Source organism: Ictalurus punctatus, chromosome 10, assembly GCF_001660625.3.
Source record: "Ictalurus punctatus breed USDA103 chromosome 10, Coco_2.0, whole genome shotgun sequence".
NCBI lineage: Eukaryota > Metazoa > Chordata > Actinopteri > Siluriformes > Ictaluridae > Ictalurus > Ictalurus punctatus.
In genome coordinates, this window is record NC_030425.2 from 14,375,047 (window position 1) to 14,395,062 (window position 20,016).

At 40.2% G+C, this 20,016-nt stretch overlaps 1 protein-coding gene across 6 annotated transcripts in view; it reads left to right on the forward strand.

Annotated features, from left to right (window-relative positions):
• Positions 1-20,016, forward strand: part of patj (PATJ crumbs cell polarity complex component) — a 133,572-nt gene that overhangs the window by 11,300 nt on the left and 102,256 nt on the right. For all 6 annotated transcript variants that reach the window (XM_017477989.3, XM_017477988.3, XM_017477994.3 and 3 more), the window contains exons 12-21: positions 59-200; positions 1,890-2,024; positions 3,743-3,822; positions 4,061-4,117; positions 4,240-4,374; positions 5,699-5,905; positions 7,184-7,384; positions 14,662-14,871; positions 17,867-17,953; positions 19,550-19,840. In XM_017477989.3, the coding sequence (XP_017333478.1) occupies positions 59-200; positions 1,890-2,024; positions 3,743-3,822; positions 4,061-4,117; positions 4,240-4,374; positions 5,699-5,905; positions 7,184-7,384; positions 14,662-14,871; positions 17,867-17,953; positions 19,550-19,840 (1,545 nt within the window). The remainder of the gene's footprint in view (positions 1-58; positions 201-1,889; positions 2,025-3,742; positions 3,823-4,060; positions 4,118-4,239; positions 4,375-5,698; positions 5,906-7,183; positions 7,385-14,661; positions 14,872-17,866; positions 17,954-19,549; positions 19,841-20,016) is intronic.

A 20,016-nucleotide genomic window follows, 5' to 3' on the forward strand; every position in this document is an offset into this window, starting at 1 on the left:
TATATATATATATATATATATATATATATATATATAAAATATATTTCTTTCTGAACAGCTGAATGGCGTTAACCTGCAGGGCTTCACCAGCCAGGAGGTCCTGGATGTGATGAGGCAGACAGGTCAGACCGTGAACCTCACTCTGGTTCGCAAAATCGCCTCGCCCAAGAAATCTGCCGTGGAGATATCTTTGGATAAAGGCGAGCAACATTCTCTGTATTGATTATGATCACTGAAGATTGACACGCTGATCTTGCATCACTTCTTATATATTCTATAAAACCGTTAGACATGCTGCATGCTAAGCAAAACGGTACTCGTAAGTTGAGTAGGGAAATACTTTATAAAGTAGTGAAAAAACTTCCTTGTCCTTCTGAACCTTGTAAATATTCTGTAAATCTTACAGTGATTATGGGGAAACAGTTTGAGCATTTTGTGAAACACTGCCATGATTTGTATAGTCAACTTGCAAAAGAATGGTCCGGCAAAAACTCAGGCTTACCCAGTTTTCTCCAATATACCTTAAATATTAACTGTTGGATATGTTTGATATCCAACATCTTCTCCTTTAGTTTTGCACTGAAGCTGCAAGGCTAATGCAGCTAACAAGTAATAGTGTCTCTATGAAAAATGTTTCAGCCTCAAACTGCTTCGGTGATGTTACATTGTTCTGCCAGTATGGCTTAGGACACAATGAACAGAACTTCACAGTATAGCTGAATGCTGTAGTGTTATGGATGCCACCATCTTGAGTAACCAGAAGCACATCATTCCTTGTCCTGAAACACCATAGGAAGGCTTGGGTGCAGCACCCAAGTAAGGAAAACCCTGTAATGTAGCTCAAAGTTAAGATGCTAAAAGAATTTAGCCACATTAGCCTTGTAGTTTACTTGCTAACCTAAAGACGGAAATGTCAAACACCAAATTTTGGTTGATGGATCACACTTAGGATCAGTAAACAAAAAAAAAAAACCCAGCTGAAATCAAAATCTTTTGAGGTTTTTAAAAAAAAATGTATTTATTTATTTTTAACATCGTATATTAGTGAAAAGTAGTCTCTGCTCCTGAAACACCTGACTCTCTTTAGTTTTTTAAACAATACTTTCACCTGTTTTTAAACCAGCGACATCTGACCGGTTTTCCGAGAGCACCACACATGCGGTTCTGCTTTGTATCTGATCTGATTTGCACTGGCTGTCTAGCTATTCATACAGATTTTATTAGTCAGTGAGTATGAGATGCTTCAATATGGTTGGATGTTGAGTGGGAAGATGTTATAATTATAACATGATGCAGTACGCACATGAGCCCAGCCCTCCACCCATTCACTCCAAACTAACCAATGCCGCTCATTAATAAAATAGGGAAGGGAAATGTTTTTGTCATTAACATCTTTTGTTAATCATTTTGTCTTGAATCCAGGTGACATATTTAATTTGGCTTTATAACATTTATAACATTCATGTTTTCTCACTGTCAGGACCCATAATGTAAACATATGTCTGTGATATCTGGCATGTGTGATATTTGCTTTGGGACTCTCGTATCATATTGAGAGAGGTGTAAAAGCAGAGAAGTCTTTTATAGGGACAGTGGAGCTGGTTGGAATGAGATGATTTATTTATTTATTTATTTGTTTGTTTATTTATTTATTTATTTGTGTGTATGTGTGTGTGTGTGTGTGTGTGTGTGTGTGTGTGTAATAAATAAATAAATATATATATATATATATAAAAAAATAAATATTTTTTACCACATAATGAAATGAAATGTAGATTAGTTTCCTTGACTTTGTATCCCGTCAAAAACATGCAGTGTCTTGGCAACAGCCTAAAGCACAAGTACCAAAGCCAAATTTGTATCTGATTGCGGTTTGTGTGTGCGCGCAGTCCAAAGAGAGTCATCCCGAGTGTCTCTGAGGAGATCTGCAGAGATCAAGGTGAGGGCAGATGTTCAGATGGCCTCCATGATGGAGCCAGTGGACACGAGTCAGACTGCGATCAAACAGCAGACGTCTGCAAGAGGTGAGCTGCTTGTGATATTCACTAATTAGATGTACATCACCATTTCTCTAGAATAGATGCATGAATGTCCATCGCCTGTGGGGGCACTGTTGACATTTGGAAATCCTATCCAGTGATACTTCCCTCGAGGCAGGGGTCAGTTTCAGGCCATTCCTATTATTGCTGTACCCCCCCATCCCCTCCCCATCTTTCCCTCCCTTCCTTTCCGCATATTTGACCCTTATATACAGGACATGGATTCGGTCATGCTAGCCGCTGGCTATAAATATGGAAGCAGGCAGGCTGGGAGCAGAAGAGCGATCCTGCTTGAGACATTAAACCAGCAAACGGCTTGAGTTACACTCTGACCTAATTAAACTAGACAAGCCCTGATACCTGCCAAACTTCTAAATAAAGTGTTCTGTTGCAGTGGGGCAGTACAAGCCCTGGATAACAATGATTGCTTGTCAGGGCTTATTTCCCAGTGGGGGCAACTGTAGTACTTGTAAAACGATAGCTGCCTTAAACCAAAACAATCTCTCGTTTAATCTCGCTCTCACATTGTATTATTCCCTCGTTTTTTATGCTGTAAAGAATTGATGTTGCTGTTATGAGACAGGAGCACCTAGGTACGTGGTGAAAGTTTCCTCTGCAGGAAATAGCTTGGACGTTTGACTTTTTGGGTACTGGGATGGTTTCTTGAACTGCGTGCCCTTCTGTGTGTTATGTGACTTTAAAAGTCTGTGAGAACACATGTTGAACAGGTTTCAGCCCTGCTGTGAAATCATGATTAGGCTGTTGGGTTCCTTTCACTCTCAACCAGCTTTTGCTTGAATTTTATACACTGAACCACTGAAGTCACATAATTGTAGGAGCTTTTTAAAAAACAAAACAAAACAAAAAACCCAATACCATAAGATTTTGATAGCCTGATTGTGAAATTCCAAATATCATGTTGGTTGATTTGTCATGTACGTATGTTTAGGATTCTTTTCCTCTATATATTTTTTTTTTATACTTTGTTATAGGTCCACACTATAAAGTGTAGAACTGGAGGGTTTAAAGTGATGTAGTAGAAAAGCATTTATTATAAGTCCGTTTCTTTACTTGCTGCTGCACCTGGCCTGCAGATGTTGGCTGGAGTTTGACATTCGAAACGTGAAAGCGATGCATTGCTGTATTAATATAGTCAAACACTTATGATAAATGGTGTTGTGAGCAGTGGTGTAGAAATGCTAATTTAATCAGGTCTATGTGCTAGGGCCCTTCATCTTTGTGTGTGTGTGATTAATTTTGTTCTCTCACTCGCTCTCTCCAAGTTGTCAGAGTGAGATGATTGGAATGACTACATGTGTAAAGGAAGGAGGTTGCTTGTCATCCTGGGGGGCTTAAATTACAGTAGGAACATTATTACACTTGTCTGTACTAGTCTTTCCCCCCAACTTTTGGTTGTGCATGTTCTCCAAAACGTGTCCATTAATAGACTTCTCAACCTGTCTGCTTCTTCGCCCTCTCTGTTTGTATCTGTTTGGTGTTGGACAGAAGCCTAGTGGTTTTGCTGTATTGTCACTCATAAAGTTTGTCAGTCAACATGATGTGAGCCTTCTAACATTAAGGTCATGTGATCCCCCCCCCCCCCCCCCCCACACACACACACACACAGCATCCTCTGTTCTAGACACCAAAAATCAATAAAGTTATTGTTTGCTTGAAACACAGCTTTTTTTTTCTGTTTTTAGTTCGAGAGTCCGTTCCACTGACAGAGATGGAGTTGCGTACCAAATGGGAGCAGGCACTAGGACCTCAGTATGATGTTATGGTAAGGAATGAGAAATGAGATAGTAAAATGGAAAGCAAACAGGGAAAAGTAATTCTAAGTAATAACACACGTTCAGCTTATTCAGCTTTGTAACTTTTGGCTGCAATGTTCCTTCAAGGAAAGATAAATAGAAAATTTCCAAAACAAAAAATCCAAAAAAGCCATTATCCCTTCTACATTAGCACATATAGTCATTAATGTTTTCACTGAAATGGTATTTTGTGATGATTTTTTCCAGGTTTTTGAACTAGACCCTGTCATTGAGGATGATGCTGAGCTACAGAAATATTCTAAGGTATTACAGTAGTGCATACGTTGACGGATATCTGTGTGCCAGCAAAAATGAGATTGCTTTTCTCTTGATGCTCCAGTGTGATTTGAGATGATTTTATTTATTTATTTTTTTTTTGGGTCTAGTTGCTCCCAATACACACCATGCGTCTAGGTGTGGAGCTGGATTCATTTGATGGTCACCACTACATCTCTACTGTGGCCCCTGATGGTCCTGTGGCCAAGCATGGTTTACTGCGACCAGAAGATGAACTTCTTGAGGTACAAAAAGGAAATGGGAACACTTATTCGCATTTCAACTCGCCATTTTACATTCGCCATTAATTGTTCTCCTATTGGCATTATGGTGAGGAGGTATGGTCAGGTGGTCCCATGGCTTGGCCGGCCTACAGATCATCTTTTTGGCGGGCTTTGGTGCGGCTCCTGTCTGTTCCTATAATAACACAGTGACCTTTGCATCCTGCCAGCCCTAGGTGTCCAGGAAGGCATGCTGCTGCCACCACTGTTGGCACGTAGATGTTTTAGCAGGAGGGCTTCTGAATCTGACCGAGGCCATCTGCATGCCAGGCCGTGTCTCTGACTCCCCCACTGCCTCTGCTTCCTTCCCCTCCGCTGTCCCTTCGGCCCCACCTGGTCCAATGGCCGCGAGCTGCTGTACTCTCAGCCTGTTGCTCTTGGCAGCAACCCTGACAGAACTGCACTGGTGCATTGGACCATGGTGTTTCCCAAGGCTCCATGCTAGGCTCATTGAGTATCTAAAGGGCTCTTTTACATATATGTTTGAAATGCCATGCTTCAGTACAACTGTACTGCAAACAACTCCTTATGGATACTTCCTGAAGAGACATCATGGGCAGATGTGAGCTCAGTGGTATATAATGGTGCTGGGGTGATCAGAAAGGGGGCTAGAGCATCCTTAGTCTGGGACAGATGGCACAGTGCTGCCCTGGCTTCCTTTAGGTCTAAGTGAACGCCAGAAAAATGGCCTGGTGAAAGAGAGGTGCTTAGCAATATGACAACCTGAATTTATGAACGATGGCTGGTAATCTGTGTGGTATTTTGTTTGTTGTCTTGTCCTGTGTAGTGGCGAAGGTAGACCTGCTTGCGTGTCCTCTTTGGTTTAGTAATTATGTGAGCAGAGCAGGCAATTTGGACACGGAAAATTTGTGAGGTATATTTTTAGTAAGGCCAATATAACCAGTCATGGTTCTGAACATTTTTGGCAGTAACAACAGCAACTAAAATTAGAGAGTTTTTAAATGAAGAAATGAGACAAGTACACTCCTTCCCAAGAATTGTGAAATCTTTTTGGACCTGCCTTCGTACTGTTTTAATTTGGATGACAAAGAAGTGCCTTAAAGCAGAACCAAATGGCAAAAAACAAACCTATAATTTGATTTGGTTGGTCAAACAGAGTTGATGTGTAGAAATTAAATTTAAAGATTACCGTGCAAGTCTCTTAAATGGGGAAAAATGTGCCATTTTAAAGACTTCTTTTGATGAAAGGAAAAAGGTTGCAAGGAAACCTTGCAATTGCAAAAAAAAAGGGGAAGAAATTCTTATAATTGCTGTATGTTGTGTGTAGGTAAATGGTGTGCAGTTGTATGGAAAGACAAGGCGAGAGGCTGTAGCGTTCTTGCGAGAGGTTCCTCCTCCCTTCACTCTTGTGTGCTGTAGACGCCTCACTGAAGAGGGCACTGAATACCAGCCTGATGATGATGATGATGATGATGATGATGATGATAATGATGAGTGGTGCTCCAGCAATCCTACAGCCAGCTTACAAGATCAGGTAACACACACACACACACACACAAACGCACAAACACATCAGTAACTAAGTTAATTTCAGAACTAACGTGTCTACTTAGGACTAACTAGCTTTCTTGTCCATGTATGTTGGCTGCTTCAGTGGTGCATTTAAAATCCTTCTGCATGTGTTGTATTACCAATCACAATGCTCACAGCACGCAGGCGTACCGTCTAATCAGAAGTCAACTTAAAGGAAGCCCATCCCCCATTTGCATATTGAAACATGAAATGCTTAAATAAATACATCAATATATCCATCAATAAAACTTAAAATAAATATTAAGTAAAGCATTGACATGTATTAATTAACGAAGCTATTGATTTATTTATGTATTTAAGGATGTACTGATGGATTTAATTATGCACATATATTTTAATTTGTCGCTCTCTGTCCTCTGTAGCACAGGGTGCCAAACCCTGGCCATGGAGTACCCTCTATTTTCATTGTTTTTTCCCCCTGTTCCTAATAAGCCTAATTCAGCTAATTAACAACCCGTCCTTAGTTGAACTGGTTGTGTTTGAGCAGGGAAAGCAGTAAACTTGGTATGTAAGTCCATACTGAAATGTACATCACTTTATAGGATTTGCAAAAATGTTTATACCTCTGCATGTGGAACAGAGGATGACTGACTGAAGGGGTAAGCAATAAATGGCAGTGTGAAGAAATACAAAGCACTGCTATCTTGGGTATTGTTTGAAGAGGTACGTCTAAAGGAAGGGCTCTGAAACTGAAGATCTCAGTTGTTGGTCAAATGTGCCTTGGTTCAGTATTATTCATGCGCAAGTAATTCCCATTAATGATAAGTTTTACATAATAAAGATAAGACTGGAAAAGAGCATCCTCTGAGATTGCTGTTTTACAGGCCTGATGGAGCATCAGTAGGGAGCATACCTTAAATCTGATATTAATTATTACTGACTTCAACCAGTGAGCAAAAAATACATTTAAATCTTATGTTAATAATAAGATTTAACTTGAATTATTTATATAAGTTCTTATAACTCTGTCTCTGACTTTTGCCTATGGTTCACTCTAAAAGGTTCTCAAATATCTGTGGACAGCACAGTATGTTGTATAGTTCAGAGGAGCTAAAGTGCTGACTGTATTGAAGTTAGGCCTTAACCTGCTTTTTTTTTAATGTTATTTATTTTCAGAGCAACTTTTACTTCTTTGCAGAGCTGAACATCGCCTACACACAGTTTAAATAAAACTCAAATGTTGGACACACCACTCAAATGTTGTTTGCTTCTCCATCAGACACAAGTGATCCAGAAGGAGGATGCTGGGCAGAGAACAGCTCCAGAGCAGATCTTTGCTGAGAGGGAGGAGGATGAGAATAGGGAGAGTGGAGATGAAGAGCATGAAGAGGAAGAGTTGGCTCTCTGGTCTCCAGAAGTGCATGTGCTGGAGTTAGAGAAAGGCGAGCGAGGCCTCGGTTTCAGCGTTCTGGATTACCAGGTTTGTCTCTCTAGGTCCGTCTTCTCAAAGAGCGAACACACAGCCTTTCCTCAAAACTCCATAAATATAAATGTTGCAGGGGGGAATTATAAGTGCATCATTCAACTAATCAGTTTTAGTTCACGATAAATAGACCTTCCTCGGTGAGGGGAAAAATCTGACCTGATTTAATTATTCCTGCTTGATTCTTCTTGATCCTTATTACAAAAAATGTGTGTCGATGTTACAAATCATTGGGCAGAGAACAAAGGGAAGCTGCGATATGCCTCTGGAAAGACCTACCACTATTTATCTGGCACCGGGCCAAACATCAGAATTCTTTGCTTTCCTCGCTTGCTGCGATAAGCTGCTTTTATATCCTCTCTTCATTAGCTCTCTAATCACTGTGTACAAAACCCCCACTTAAGTGGCTTGTCTGAAATCGGCAATAATCGCGCCACAGTGACGTTCGTCAATCAAAACCACTGCTTCTCACATATAAACTATATAAACTCTTTATATAAACTCACCTTTGTCAGCTGAAAAAATGTAAGTTCAGTGCTTTCACAGTGTTATCGAGGAGATAATAAATGCTTGTGGGTTTATTGGTGCGGCTCACGAAACGGATGAAAATGAAGTGCGATCACGTTTTTAATGGCAAGGCATGCTTCTTTCCTTGTCAGGGGCCGCTCTGAGTGATAGCGCTGCAGTTTCCATGCACGGAATGACACTGCTGCTTAATAGCAGTCACCTGAGCAGTGATCCCTTAAATTCTGCCTTAGTCCTCACCTCTGTGAGGGACAGAAATGAAGACAAAAAAGCACCATTGGAGCGTCACTCACACTCCATACGTTTTGTGTGTGTGAATTAAGACCAAGTGATTTGCTGACTCAGGACTCTTATGTATTCAAAGGGATTTAAAAAAAAAAATGATATTGCAACTGCAGTCACAGGAGATGTGTTGTGGTGCCAGGTTCTAAGTTGCTTAACACATTTAGATGTCAAAAGCTGAAATTCTGATCTTATCGTCTCCTCTTCATCTTTTGATCTCGAACCTAAATGTCTTCAGTCTATTGCCAAACCAGAAGAATTGGCCTTGCCGCTCCAATACTTTCAGATGGGACGGTAAGTAGTACGTTGATATCTCTATCACTAAACATTAACATTCTTTATAAAAAAGAATTACAAAAATAACTCCTAGTAGGTCAGTTCAATCCAATTCGGTTATTTGTCCAGCGCTTTTAATTATAGACGTTTTCACAAACCAGCTTTACAGAAATCCAGCAAGATAATACTTCCTCAGACGGCATGAGGAAGAATCCTGGAGTAGAACCTTCTCCAAGACATCATCTTTTGGGTCACACCGAATAGTGCAGATATAATGACCAAGTCAAACAGTAAGTGTGTTGAAAGGTTGTTCACAATGAGTTGAATGTGAACAATACTCTTGTGATGAGGGAACCTCCATTTTAAGGGGTCTTTCCTTGCCATGGTCACTAATGTTGGCAAAAAAATGCTTTAAGACAATCTCTATTATAAAAAAGCCCTAATAAAATACAAGCATATTTCTCGTCAGCAAATTAAGGAGCAGAATAATTTTATTGCGCATATCAGTAAATATAAAACATTGTGCATCATAAACCTATATTCCTTCACAAATATAAATCTGAGTTAATGTAAGTTCCTTATTCACATGAGTTGTGTGTATTGTTTAAATGATGAAAACTGAATTAGATATTGATGAATAAATATGCCACCACAGCATATACCTGAGCTCTTGATTTTAAAGCATGAATTGGCAGTAAACAGTGGTGACTAATATTAGATAATTAGTTATCACCATTATTTCAAATGTTTAATGAATGAAATTAATTTAAATAATTGAAGCCAAAAATCTTGTTTCAAATGTGGTTAATTGTGTAATCATATTGTAAGAGTAGTGATCTTCGGTCTGTAAATTATGTTCATCAGTAGTAAAAAAAATAATAAAATAAAATAATTTTTATTTTTCCTGGGCCAGCATTGTTACTTGGTGAAATTAGGTAAACGCAGGCAAGTTTTTGTGAACCCTATTCACCCAAGAGCAATCATAAGTTTCCATATTGATTTTTGGTTCTGAAACCCTCATCAAAGAGAAGTGAGGAGAATGTGCGTCGCAGATGATTTGGTTCTCTGTGTATCTTGGGCTTTGACGGAGGCCGTATTGACCTGTGTGCACCCCTCTCAGTCATGAACTCTCTATCTCTCCTCTGAGCGCCAGCTGAGCCCCTCTCACCTAGTGCTGCCTGCCTGCTTTTCTTCCGCACTGCCTTCGCTTCTCTGCCCATAGGCCTGAGCGTAAGCTGAGTAGCCTATGGGAATTTATTTACTCTGTGTGTGTGTGTGTGTGTGTGTGTGTGTGTGTGTGTGTGTGTGTGTGTGCGTGCAAAATGTACAGTATTTGTCTCTAGAGTTGTAGAAGTATCCCGACATTAGATGTTTGGTATGTTTAATAATAGAGCGCCTGAAATGTACAGAGTAGAAGGAAGGATTGATTCTGTAGTGGAGTCTTATTTCCTTTTTCATTTATTCTCTTTCTCAAACTTCCTTTCATTTGTGCTGTAGCACAAAGGGTGTGTGTGGAGGGGGTGGGGGGGATTTGATTCTGATATAGCGTCTTCAGTAAGAAGCTTGAGCTGGTAAGGCTGTGTGGCTAGGAGTAGGATCTGCAGACATGCCTGCAGTGTTCCTGTAGACTCTCCATGGACCCTGGCATTCAGATTTATACTCTTCCCTTTCCTTTTACTCTCTCTTTATCTCTCTTTCTCTGTTTTAATCTGCGTTCCTATTCTTTGCCCCCCCCCCCCCCCCCCCCCCTTACCTGTTCTGCTAAAGTTACCTCAAAGTCTCAGGTCATGCAAGCCAACCCCGTAACTGTAGCTTGATCGATGGTTGCCCACCACCAGACTGACAGCTGGACTCCGGGTGTATTTCTCTCCAAAATGACACCCCTAGTGCCAAAAAGTGATTTATAAAACGATTTTTGCAGCGGTCTTTGTTCTTTTGTAGTTTGAACTCCAGGAGGATCCCAAAGTGAGGAGCATGATGCTATGGTTTTCAGCAACTTGTGAATTAATGTGAACGGCCTCTTGGTAACGTGTGCTATGCGGTTAATGGAGATTAATGAAGCCCCCTCGAGCTAAACACCTGATCTAAAGGGTCGTGTCAGGGCGACTTCACCATAAGTAAGATTGGATTTGTGTAATCATTTAAACTTTACTACAGTGAATTTCTTTGACGACGACTGGAGGTTATGCATGAAGTCACATTTGTAATACTGCTCTGAAAAGGTGAATGATTGACGAGCTTTCCCGTGGTAGAGGATTTTAACCAGACCTCATTACATTCTGTTTGCAAGAACTACAGGAGTGTTAGCAGTTTAAAATGTTCCTGTTTTTATTTTATTTATTTATTTATTTGTATAAATATATGCCAATACTGCTAGATGATTTGCACAAAGGAACCGGTGTAAACAGAGGACATGTTCAGTATTGGATATTTCTTGGTAAACGTAGTTACTTTCAGTGTTAAGCTTACACTATATTATTTATGTGTGCTCCACTGTATCCATGGCTCAAGTCATTTCTAGCACTTCCTGCCTGCCAAGGAAAAGAATTTTAAAGTCTTAAGAGAATGGATTTTATGGCAGTCAAAATGGTCTTACCTGCACATCAATGCACCATTTAGCGGGAATATTCTGGCAGGTAGGCATAGATCATGTCTGTGATTTATTGTTTTATTTACTCTTTGTTTATTTATCCGCTGCCCCCGTAGAACCAGAATCTGACTGAGGAGAAATTTTATCGCCATGGCAGCAAAGGAAATTGATCAAATAGTGTGTAAATCTAAAAGCAGATGCTTTTAGAAGGCAGTTGAATCAGTTACCTTCACTGTAACTGAGCGTTCAGTTCCAGCATGTTGTATATGATGAAGGCCAGTGAAGGTGATGGATTTACTGATGTTATCTGTTCTGTATTGTTCATGCTACAAAGCCTAGATCAAATCTTCCAGCTTTATTATAAACAGAGTTCCCATGTTTCTTTTTCTGCCTTACACAACCTTATAAATGACCTGATTTGTAGGAACGTGCTGGAAAGCCTGATGAGGTGCGTTTTTCATTAGTACTCAAGTTTTATACAGTTTTATCATTTGCACCGTTATAGATCCTCTGCAGTAAGCAATACTAAAACGTTTGAAAAGTTCAGTCTTAATGAAAACGATGTAGACCGTGACCTTGGATCTTCAGCGGAGAAATACTTGAGAGATTTCAGATTCTTGTGATCATGTCAGTTTGTCACTGCGAGTCATTTGGTTATCCACGCCGTGAGAACAGCGTCCCATCAAGACCTCAGTTTCCCCCAGAGACAAGCACAGGGAGAAAAGGAAGGGGAGGGCTGTCGACAAAGTGATGGAAATAGTTCCTGGAATTTGGTTCAGCAAGATTTAATGATAAGGTGAAGTGACTGTGCAGATGATTCCAGCACAAACTGTAGATTTACTGCCCACCTGAAACACAAGAATTTGAACCTCTCGACATGCAGGGCTGGCCCACTGAGCAGTCACAGCTTAGAGAGGATGCTTTTATCTTCTAAGGGAAATAACTGCACAGAGGCTTAACTGTCCCCCTACCCTTTTCCAGCAACAACAACAAAATACAGTGAGCTAGTTCAGTAGTCTGCATTAGTATAATACAGCCTGGGTCTCTGTCTGTGTATATGCAAAATGCACACTGTGAAATGTTTTTGTTTAGTCTACATTTAGGTCGCTATATTCAACTAGGTAAATTAACAGATTTTATAATGTCCACAGGATTTCTGAGCAGCAGCAGCATGTTGAGGGTGTCCTTGTTTGTATACAGTAGCTGTTCTGCCTGGATTGTTGTCATTGGTTGTCCTGAAAGCTCTTGCACTCAGAAAGCAGCTGTACTCTGTAATAAGCTCTGGTTTATATGAACTCTTAAAGTTGAAGCTTGCAAATGCTTCACTCAGGCCAAAACATAAACAAGAAATGGGACACTTGCTCTTTCATTTTTTTCTCTCTAGCTTTCTGTCCTTCTTTGTTTGGCTTTCTCCCCCCCCCACATTGTAGCTGACAGGCTTGTGAATTTGTCCACAGCTGCCCGTCTGTTTCTGGTGCCATACTTGGTTGCGTGTCGAGCTTTGGTGCTGTTCAGCCCCCTGCGCTGTCCCAGCGTGGCCCCACCAGCCCAGCTCTGCTTCTCGTGCTTTTTTCCAGCTGCACCGCTGACATCACTGGCCATGTGGGATGAGAGAGGCCTTGGAAAGAGGAGTGCACTTGGCTGTAACTCGGCATCTGGACAATGCAGCCAGTGTCCTCTAAAAGGGCCAGCTGGGGTGGAACCTCAAATCCCCTCTCCCAACTTTTTCCCATTTGCTTTTTTCCTTACTTCTGTTGCACCAAGTTCTGTCTCTCTCTGTCTGTCTGTCTGTCTGTCTGTCTCTCTGTCTCTCTCTCTCTCTCTCTCTCTCTCTCTCTCTCTCTCTCTCTCTCTCTCTCTCTCTCTCTCTCTCTCTCTCTCTCTCTCTCTGTGTGTCTTTGTTCTTCTCTCTTCATTAACATGTCTCTTTTGCCTTCTCCATTTTTGTGTTTATATTCTCTCCCAGCAGTGTTCAGTTTATTGCATTTCCCCAGCTCTTCTGCTTACTCGGCAGTACCTCTGCATTGTTTAATCAGAGGTCTGTAATGGCTCTGGACACTAAGCCAGCTGTTTCCTGTTCTCCACTGCTGTCTAGCAGAGTGAAACTCACCCAATCTTGAGCCTAATTGACCAGTCTGAAAATCTGGTCCTAGCATAAGACCTCTCCTGCTGTTCTGTGCAGGAAGGAAAGATCCAGATTGCTCTTGAAGGCAATACTTTCAGTAGACCGCAATTAGTTTCCAGTTCATTTATGTGTAGTATCACTTGGTATTTATTCCTTCACACTTTCAATGGGAAGTACTAGCATAGGGACGCACAACTGCTTGCGTACTCATGTGATGTGGAAAGGAAAGTATTTGTACTGTAAATGCACTGCTACTGCGTTTCCATATTTCTGACGAATAAATCTTGATACTTTATGACCTGTTGCAGCACTCAGCACCCAGCCAGTTTCTAAATCCCAGCACGAATTAATCAAACCGTTTCGGTGCGATCTTGACGTTGAAGCAGTGCTGAGTGACATCACAGGTCATAAAGTTTAGTTCTTCAAAGAAAAAAAAAGGTGATTTTTATGTCAGTGCAACTATTCATTTTCTGATCATACATCGTGCAAACTTTACACAGACCATGTTGTACGTGTGTGTGTGTTTCACATTATTTCCGGCTGTATGCTGTAAAAATAAGAGGGGAAAAATTTCTTCCTGCAGCCGTCTTCTTAATAAATGTTGTTTGAAATTTAGTTCAAGTTTGACAAATGTATACTAAAGTATAACTGCTTTTGTGAAGAAAACAAAATCTAGTAAAATGGACTCGCATAAGTCAACAACTAAAGATTGAATAAATGTCAAAGTTTTTTCCCACAACAGACTAAAAAAAGTGTTTGTTTTTTTTTTTTGCTGAGGTTTTGAATTACTCTGGTCTCTACTGTCCGTTCCTGTTCCCTCAGAGTGGATTATAGTCATAAATATTTCTCCTCATCATGGTCAGACGAATGTGCTTGCTAATACAGCTCCGGCTCTTTTTAGCTTTCATACTAAACCAACCACTTGTTAATCACTTTTATATTGTCACTCGTCACATAAAAGCCGCCCATACGGGTCATCAAATACATTGTCAGAGACATCAAATTGGAGCTGAATTGCAGTTTTATAGCATAAGCTTGCTGGGACAGTGATTGATGCCTGGACACATGGTCTCTTGGAGAGAGAACGAGAGAGAGTAGAGTTTGCTTTGTGTTCATTCAGCTCTCTGCCTCTGCTTTCTCCTTTAGTTATGTCTGAAATCTAGCCTTCTTATCTTCTGACTTTCTTTACATCCTGTGCAGGTGATGTGAGGGTTCTGAGTACATGCTGCAGCTGTGTGAAAGGCCTACAGAAATTACTTTGTTTCTCAGTAAAGATCTAGAGTGTAAGAATAACACGTTCAGTCCTGCTAGCATTACTGAATTACTTGCCTTGTTATTTGAGACTTCATCCTTCGTGGAAGGTCTCTCTCTGATGCTGTCTCTCTCTGATCTGTGTGTGCATGTATGTTTGTATGCATCATCATGTGTTTTTGTACATATGAGTATATTTCCTGTGGTCTGTGTTGCCCTCTGCAGGACCCTCTGGACACTACACGCTCTGTGATAGTCATTCGCTCGCTGGTAGCCAGAGGTGTTGCAGAGATTCATGGCGGCCTTCTGCCTGGAGATCAGCTGGTCTTTGTTAATGACACCTACCTGGACACCTGCACTCTATCCCAGGCGGTAGATGTCCTCAAGGCTGCACCACCAGGCATGGTATACCTAGGCATCAGGAAACCTCTAGGGGTAAGCTTTTACTCAGAGAGGGGTTATGATTTTATCTCCGCTAAATGTGCACCAATTTTGTATGTTAATAAAGAAATTCGATAATTTGTCTAACTTTGTATAATGGTTTTTGTCAAATATTGGCAAGAGAGTGTTTTAAAACTGAGGTATTTCATCTTTTAGGATTCTCTTTATAAAGTGATATAAGTGAAGATTGTGGGGATGTATTCACATATTTTTATGATAAATTAGTACTGGATGCCCCAACAGAGTAGTTTGTGTAATTTTGTGCACTGCCTGTAAGCGTTGTTGCAATTGCGACTGACAAACCTATGTTAAAACTAATATAAGCAAAGGGACAGCGTTAATCTACTCTGTTCCAGTGCTTGAGCAAATTATTTCTGAGTTCTGTGTAAATTCTCGAGGCTGTTGCGTGTGAAAATCCCAGGATTCACAGTTTCTGAAATACTCAAGCCAGCCTGTCTGTCACCAACGACTATACCGCAGTTAAAGTTATTGAGATCACATTTTTTCCTTCATTCTGATGTTTGCTGCAAAGTGAAGTTTGTGATCTGTGTGGTTTTATGCACTACTATATAATTGGCTGATTGGACAACTGCATGAATGAGCAGGTGTACAGGTGTTTGTATTAAAGTGACCAATGAGTGAATAATTATTCATTAGAATATGTAACCAAATTTATGATTTAGAAACATCTGAACAAACTTTAAAAAGTGTGTCTTATCATCCCATGGACTGTTGAAAAAGAATGGCAGCTGATCCAGGTTGTTGTGTAATTGCAGGAGATTTATAAAATAAAAAATAAAAAAAAAACCCTGTATGAGTATGGGTTCCTTTTGGCAGCAGTTAGGACTTTTTCTAAGTACCAGATTCTCAAGACATTTTGCCATTCATAACTAAATCATAAACTAAAGTTTAGTTTTTTTTTGTATTTTATTTCCACAGTGATAAAAATTGAGCACTGATTGTTAAAAAACTCATAATGTTATCATTTTTAAATGGCTTAACTTTCTTCACCTTCTCAAGCACACCAGATGTATCCCATGGAGGCATTGGTGAATTAGCTGAGGAGTTGAATCATGTATTAAATGAAGTAAAATGATAACTCCGCACAGTGGCCTTCTAAGACTTGAGTTTCACATGCCTACATCACACGAATGCCCTTGATGGTGGTCGTAATAGACATTAATATTAACTACATGATCAGTTATGGCTTCTGTTGGCAAGACACTTAAGATATGATATGTTCAAGTAGGTTATGACTATGCTGAGTGCTTTGAGAATCCAGTCCTGGCATAACACGTCACAAATCGCAAATCTTCCAATTCAGCCTTGTGACGAGCTTCATGGATGAATTTATTACAGAAAAGAGGCTGCTGAAAACTGTCACCACCTCTGACGATGCAGAGTAACACTAATCAGTCCACTTACTGCTAAATAACCCACCATTATGCATATTGATATTAGCCTAAAGGTTTTTGGTCATATGTCGTGATTTATTCTTTTATCACAAATTCAAAATGTCATCAGTTTCTGTTGGTAGTTGAAATATTTACAATTGTAATCATAAATTATAATATTACAACGATAAAATTATATTAAGTAAGTGCCCTATTACTTCTGGAACTTCTTGTGTTTTGCAGTAGGCTGCAACCCAAATTCCGAAAAAGTTGGGAGAGTATGGAACGCTCATTTGAACATTCAATTCACCCTGTAATATATTGGACACGCATTATTTGATGTTTTACTTTGTGAATTTAATTTATTTTTTTAAAATATACACTTGTTTCAAATCTCATGACTGCAACACACTCTTAAAGTTGGGACAGTCGACTGTTTACCACTGTAGTATCACCTTTTCTTTTAATAATACTTATTATTGGTTAAGTTTAGCAAGCGGATTTTCCCTCCATGCATCCATTATGCATTTCTTCAGCTGCGCAACTGTACGGGGCCTTCGTTGGGGGTCTTCGTAAACTGGGCAGAATGTGGTTTGCTGCTGTTCTGCTGTAGATGGCAGCATATGTTGCTCCAAAATGTGTACACATCTTTCTGCATTAATGGGGACCTCACAGATGTGCAAGTTACACATGCCATGGGCACTGACACACCCCCATACCATACCATGGTAATTGGACCTGACGCTGATAACAGCTTGGTTGGTCCTTTTCCTCTTTGGCCTGGAGAACACGACAGTCTGAGGGATCAGAGATCACGGGCATTCAGAAGAGATTTGACCGGATTCCTTGAATCTTTTAATTACATTGTACACTGTAGAAGGTGAAATGCCCAAAATCCTACCGATTTATCTTTGAGGAATATTGATCTCAAAGTGTTTTGATTAATCGCTGAAGCATCTTTTGGCAGATTGGCGAGCCTCGACCCATCCTTGCTCTTGAAGGACTAGGCCTTTTTTGGAGGCTCCTTATATACTAATGATTAAAGGATTGCCTCACCTGTTTCACAATCACCACCTTATTTCAACTTATCACATCACTGTTAGTCCTAAATTGCCCCGTCCCAACTTTTTTGGAACGTGTTGCATGCATCAATTTCAAAATAAACATTTATCTTAAAAACAAAACAAAAAACTATGCAGTTGATTAGGTAAAACATCAAATACCTTGTCTTTATACGGTTTACAAATTATAATATATATATATATATATATATATATATATATATATTTTTTTTTTTTTTACAAATCACTCCTTTTGTTTTTATTAGCATTTTCCATACTGTCCCATCTTTTTTGGAATTGGGGTTGTAATTGGGTATTGGGTCACATTCTTGCTGTCGCATGTTAAATTGCATTTGCTATGAATTTAGTTTGACTGATTAGAGATTAAAAAATGTGAAGTACAGGTTTTGTCCCTGATCTTATTTTGTGGCATCGTGTGTGTGTGTGTGTGTGTGTGTGTGTGTGTGTGTGTGTGTGTGTGTGTGTGTGTGTGTGTGTGTGTGTGTGTGTGTGTGTGCGCGTATTTGACCCTAGGCGGAGGACAGGAGCACTGTGGAGAATCCTGCAGATCTTGATGTGCAAGAACACACCCCCACCCATCCTCAGCTACCTGTGTCTAAGGTACTGACTCTGAGAACTAAAGCTAAATTTGTGATCAATCAACATAGAGAACAGCTTTATTTCACTGTGCCATTACTTAGGGTTGGAAGTTCAGTTACATGACGAATGGCACTTAGATGATATTAGAACACTCAGTTCCTCCCATATGTGCTAGCCTGTTGGACTCGGCACCAAATGCAAATCCCTGGCACTTGAGTGGAGACTGTTAAATAGGAGAGAGAGAGAGAGAGAAGGTTTGCCTAAAAGAGGTGTATGAATAGAAATAAAGACATGATGGGGTAAGCACAGACCAAGCAACTAGTCCTCAAGACGAGGAACTTTTAGAGGAGATGCCCAGTTCACTCTCTCTGAGCTCTTCAGACACATGACCGTGTTATCCTTGAATTTTTAGCAAAGATGTAGTTGAAGCACCAGAGTCAAGTGCTGCCGTAAATCTACCCAAAACGAGACTAATTGCGCCATTAAGATTTTAGACTCTGCACATTTTTCATGGTAAATTGGTTCTGGGCTGTACGAGGGGAGGGGTGTGAAAGGTGCTGAATCGGCTGATGAGAGAGCAGCATGGGGAAAAGTGCACTTTCAGCTCTTATGATATTTAAGAGCGTGTGTATATGCACGTTATAGGCAAAAGAGGACAAGCAGAAACCCTGTTGCTGAGACGAAGGCCGGCTTTATTTGTGAACAACTAACCAGGGCTTTGTCTTTCTTACTGTAAAAAATACAAACGGGTGAGGAGTAAATATGGAGATGGTGAATGCTTTAGATCCTGTCCAGACTCTGTATTAACCACCAGTCCTGGCTCACAAAAGGACATGCGAGACAGAGAGTAGTTCACACCTGATATTTTCATGCATGTCTAATGAAGCAACTCGACATCACTTAAAAACCAGCCCTAAACGTTTTAGTTCAGTATATTTAGCCTGTTGCTCAGTCTGAGGAAAGCTATACTCACGCTGCCAGTGGTAGACTGTCCAGCATTTGGTACAGATTTTGCTCAGATTTCAACAGCCACGCAAACAAAAAGTAGTAAATAAAAACCAACATAAAGTGTGAGTCGTAGACAAATTTAGCCACTGTCTAGTAGGAGCTAGGGAGCAAGGGATTGAAATAAGATATCAGTTCATCACACACAGCTTTAATGAACTTGATCACAGTGCACAAGGCTATAAATTCAAAGTCCATGTAATAATACCTTTTTGACAATCTTGACACAATGAATCACGTTACGCTCCGTTTGTTTGTATGAATCTCTCACACTGTTAGAGGCACTTCTCATTATGCTGTATTATGCGTTTGTGTAACTAAGAGCTCCAGAGTGCTTTTAAAACTGGATACATTAATAACAGTGTCTTTTTCTTATGTACCTGCACATATTGTTTAGTGCGACACATCCAACAGACAGGAATTTCAGTCTCAAAACCAGAATGCTATAAATCCCATGAACCTGATCATTATTCATCTCTAGCATTATTTGATTGGTTGGAATGAAAGCACTCTTTATACTTGTATCATATTCCATCACAGTGTCTCTCTGTATCTAGGTGATAGAATTGTCTAAGCAAATATCAGGGCTAATGATCTGTTTGACTGCAACAGGGCTTTGGGGATGATGCTGTCCTTCCAGAAGACATTGATGATGATGACCCAGAGCTGATTCTGGATAGTAACATTCGTTATGCCAAATCTCGAATCACTCTGGAGCTCCTGACAGGCGAAGAGAGAGAGATGGCTGTGGATGAGGAGGAAGATGAAGCGGAGGAAAGAAACAGTTTGAGAAGTGATCGGGACAGTCCACCGTCGTACCACAATGAGCAGTCACCTTTCAGGGAAGAGGAAGCTATATCAAACCCCTACCAGACCTTTACCCAAGCTGAAATACAGCAGCAGGTATGACTGTGTGTGAGTCAGAGAACTGACCATCTATTTGTAGAAAGTTCATCCCTTAGAGCAGATTTGTGCAAAAGAAAAGAACCTTGATTAAATGATTTGGAAGAAGAAAGAGGCAAGTTAGTTGAATTGTCTAAATATCAGACAGGCATTTTTGTGACTAATGTGAGTTGTGG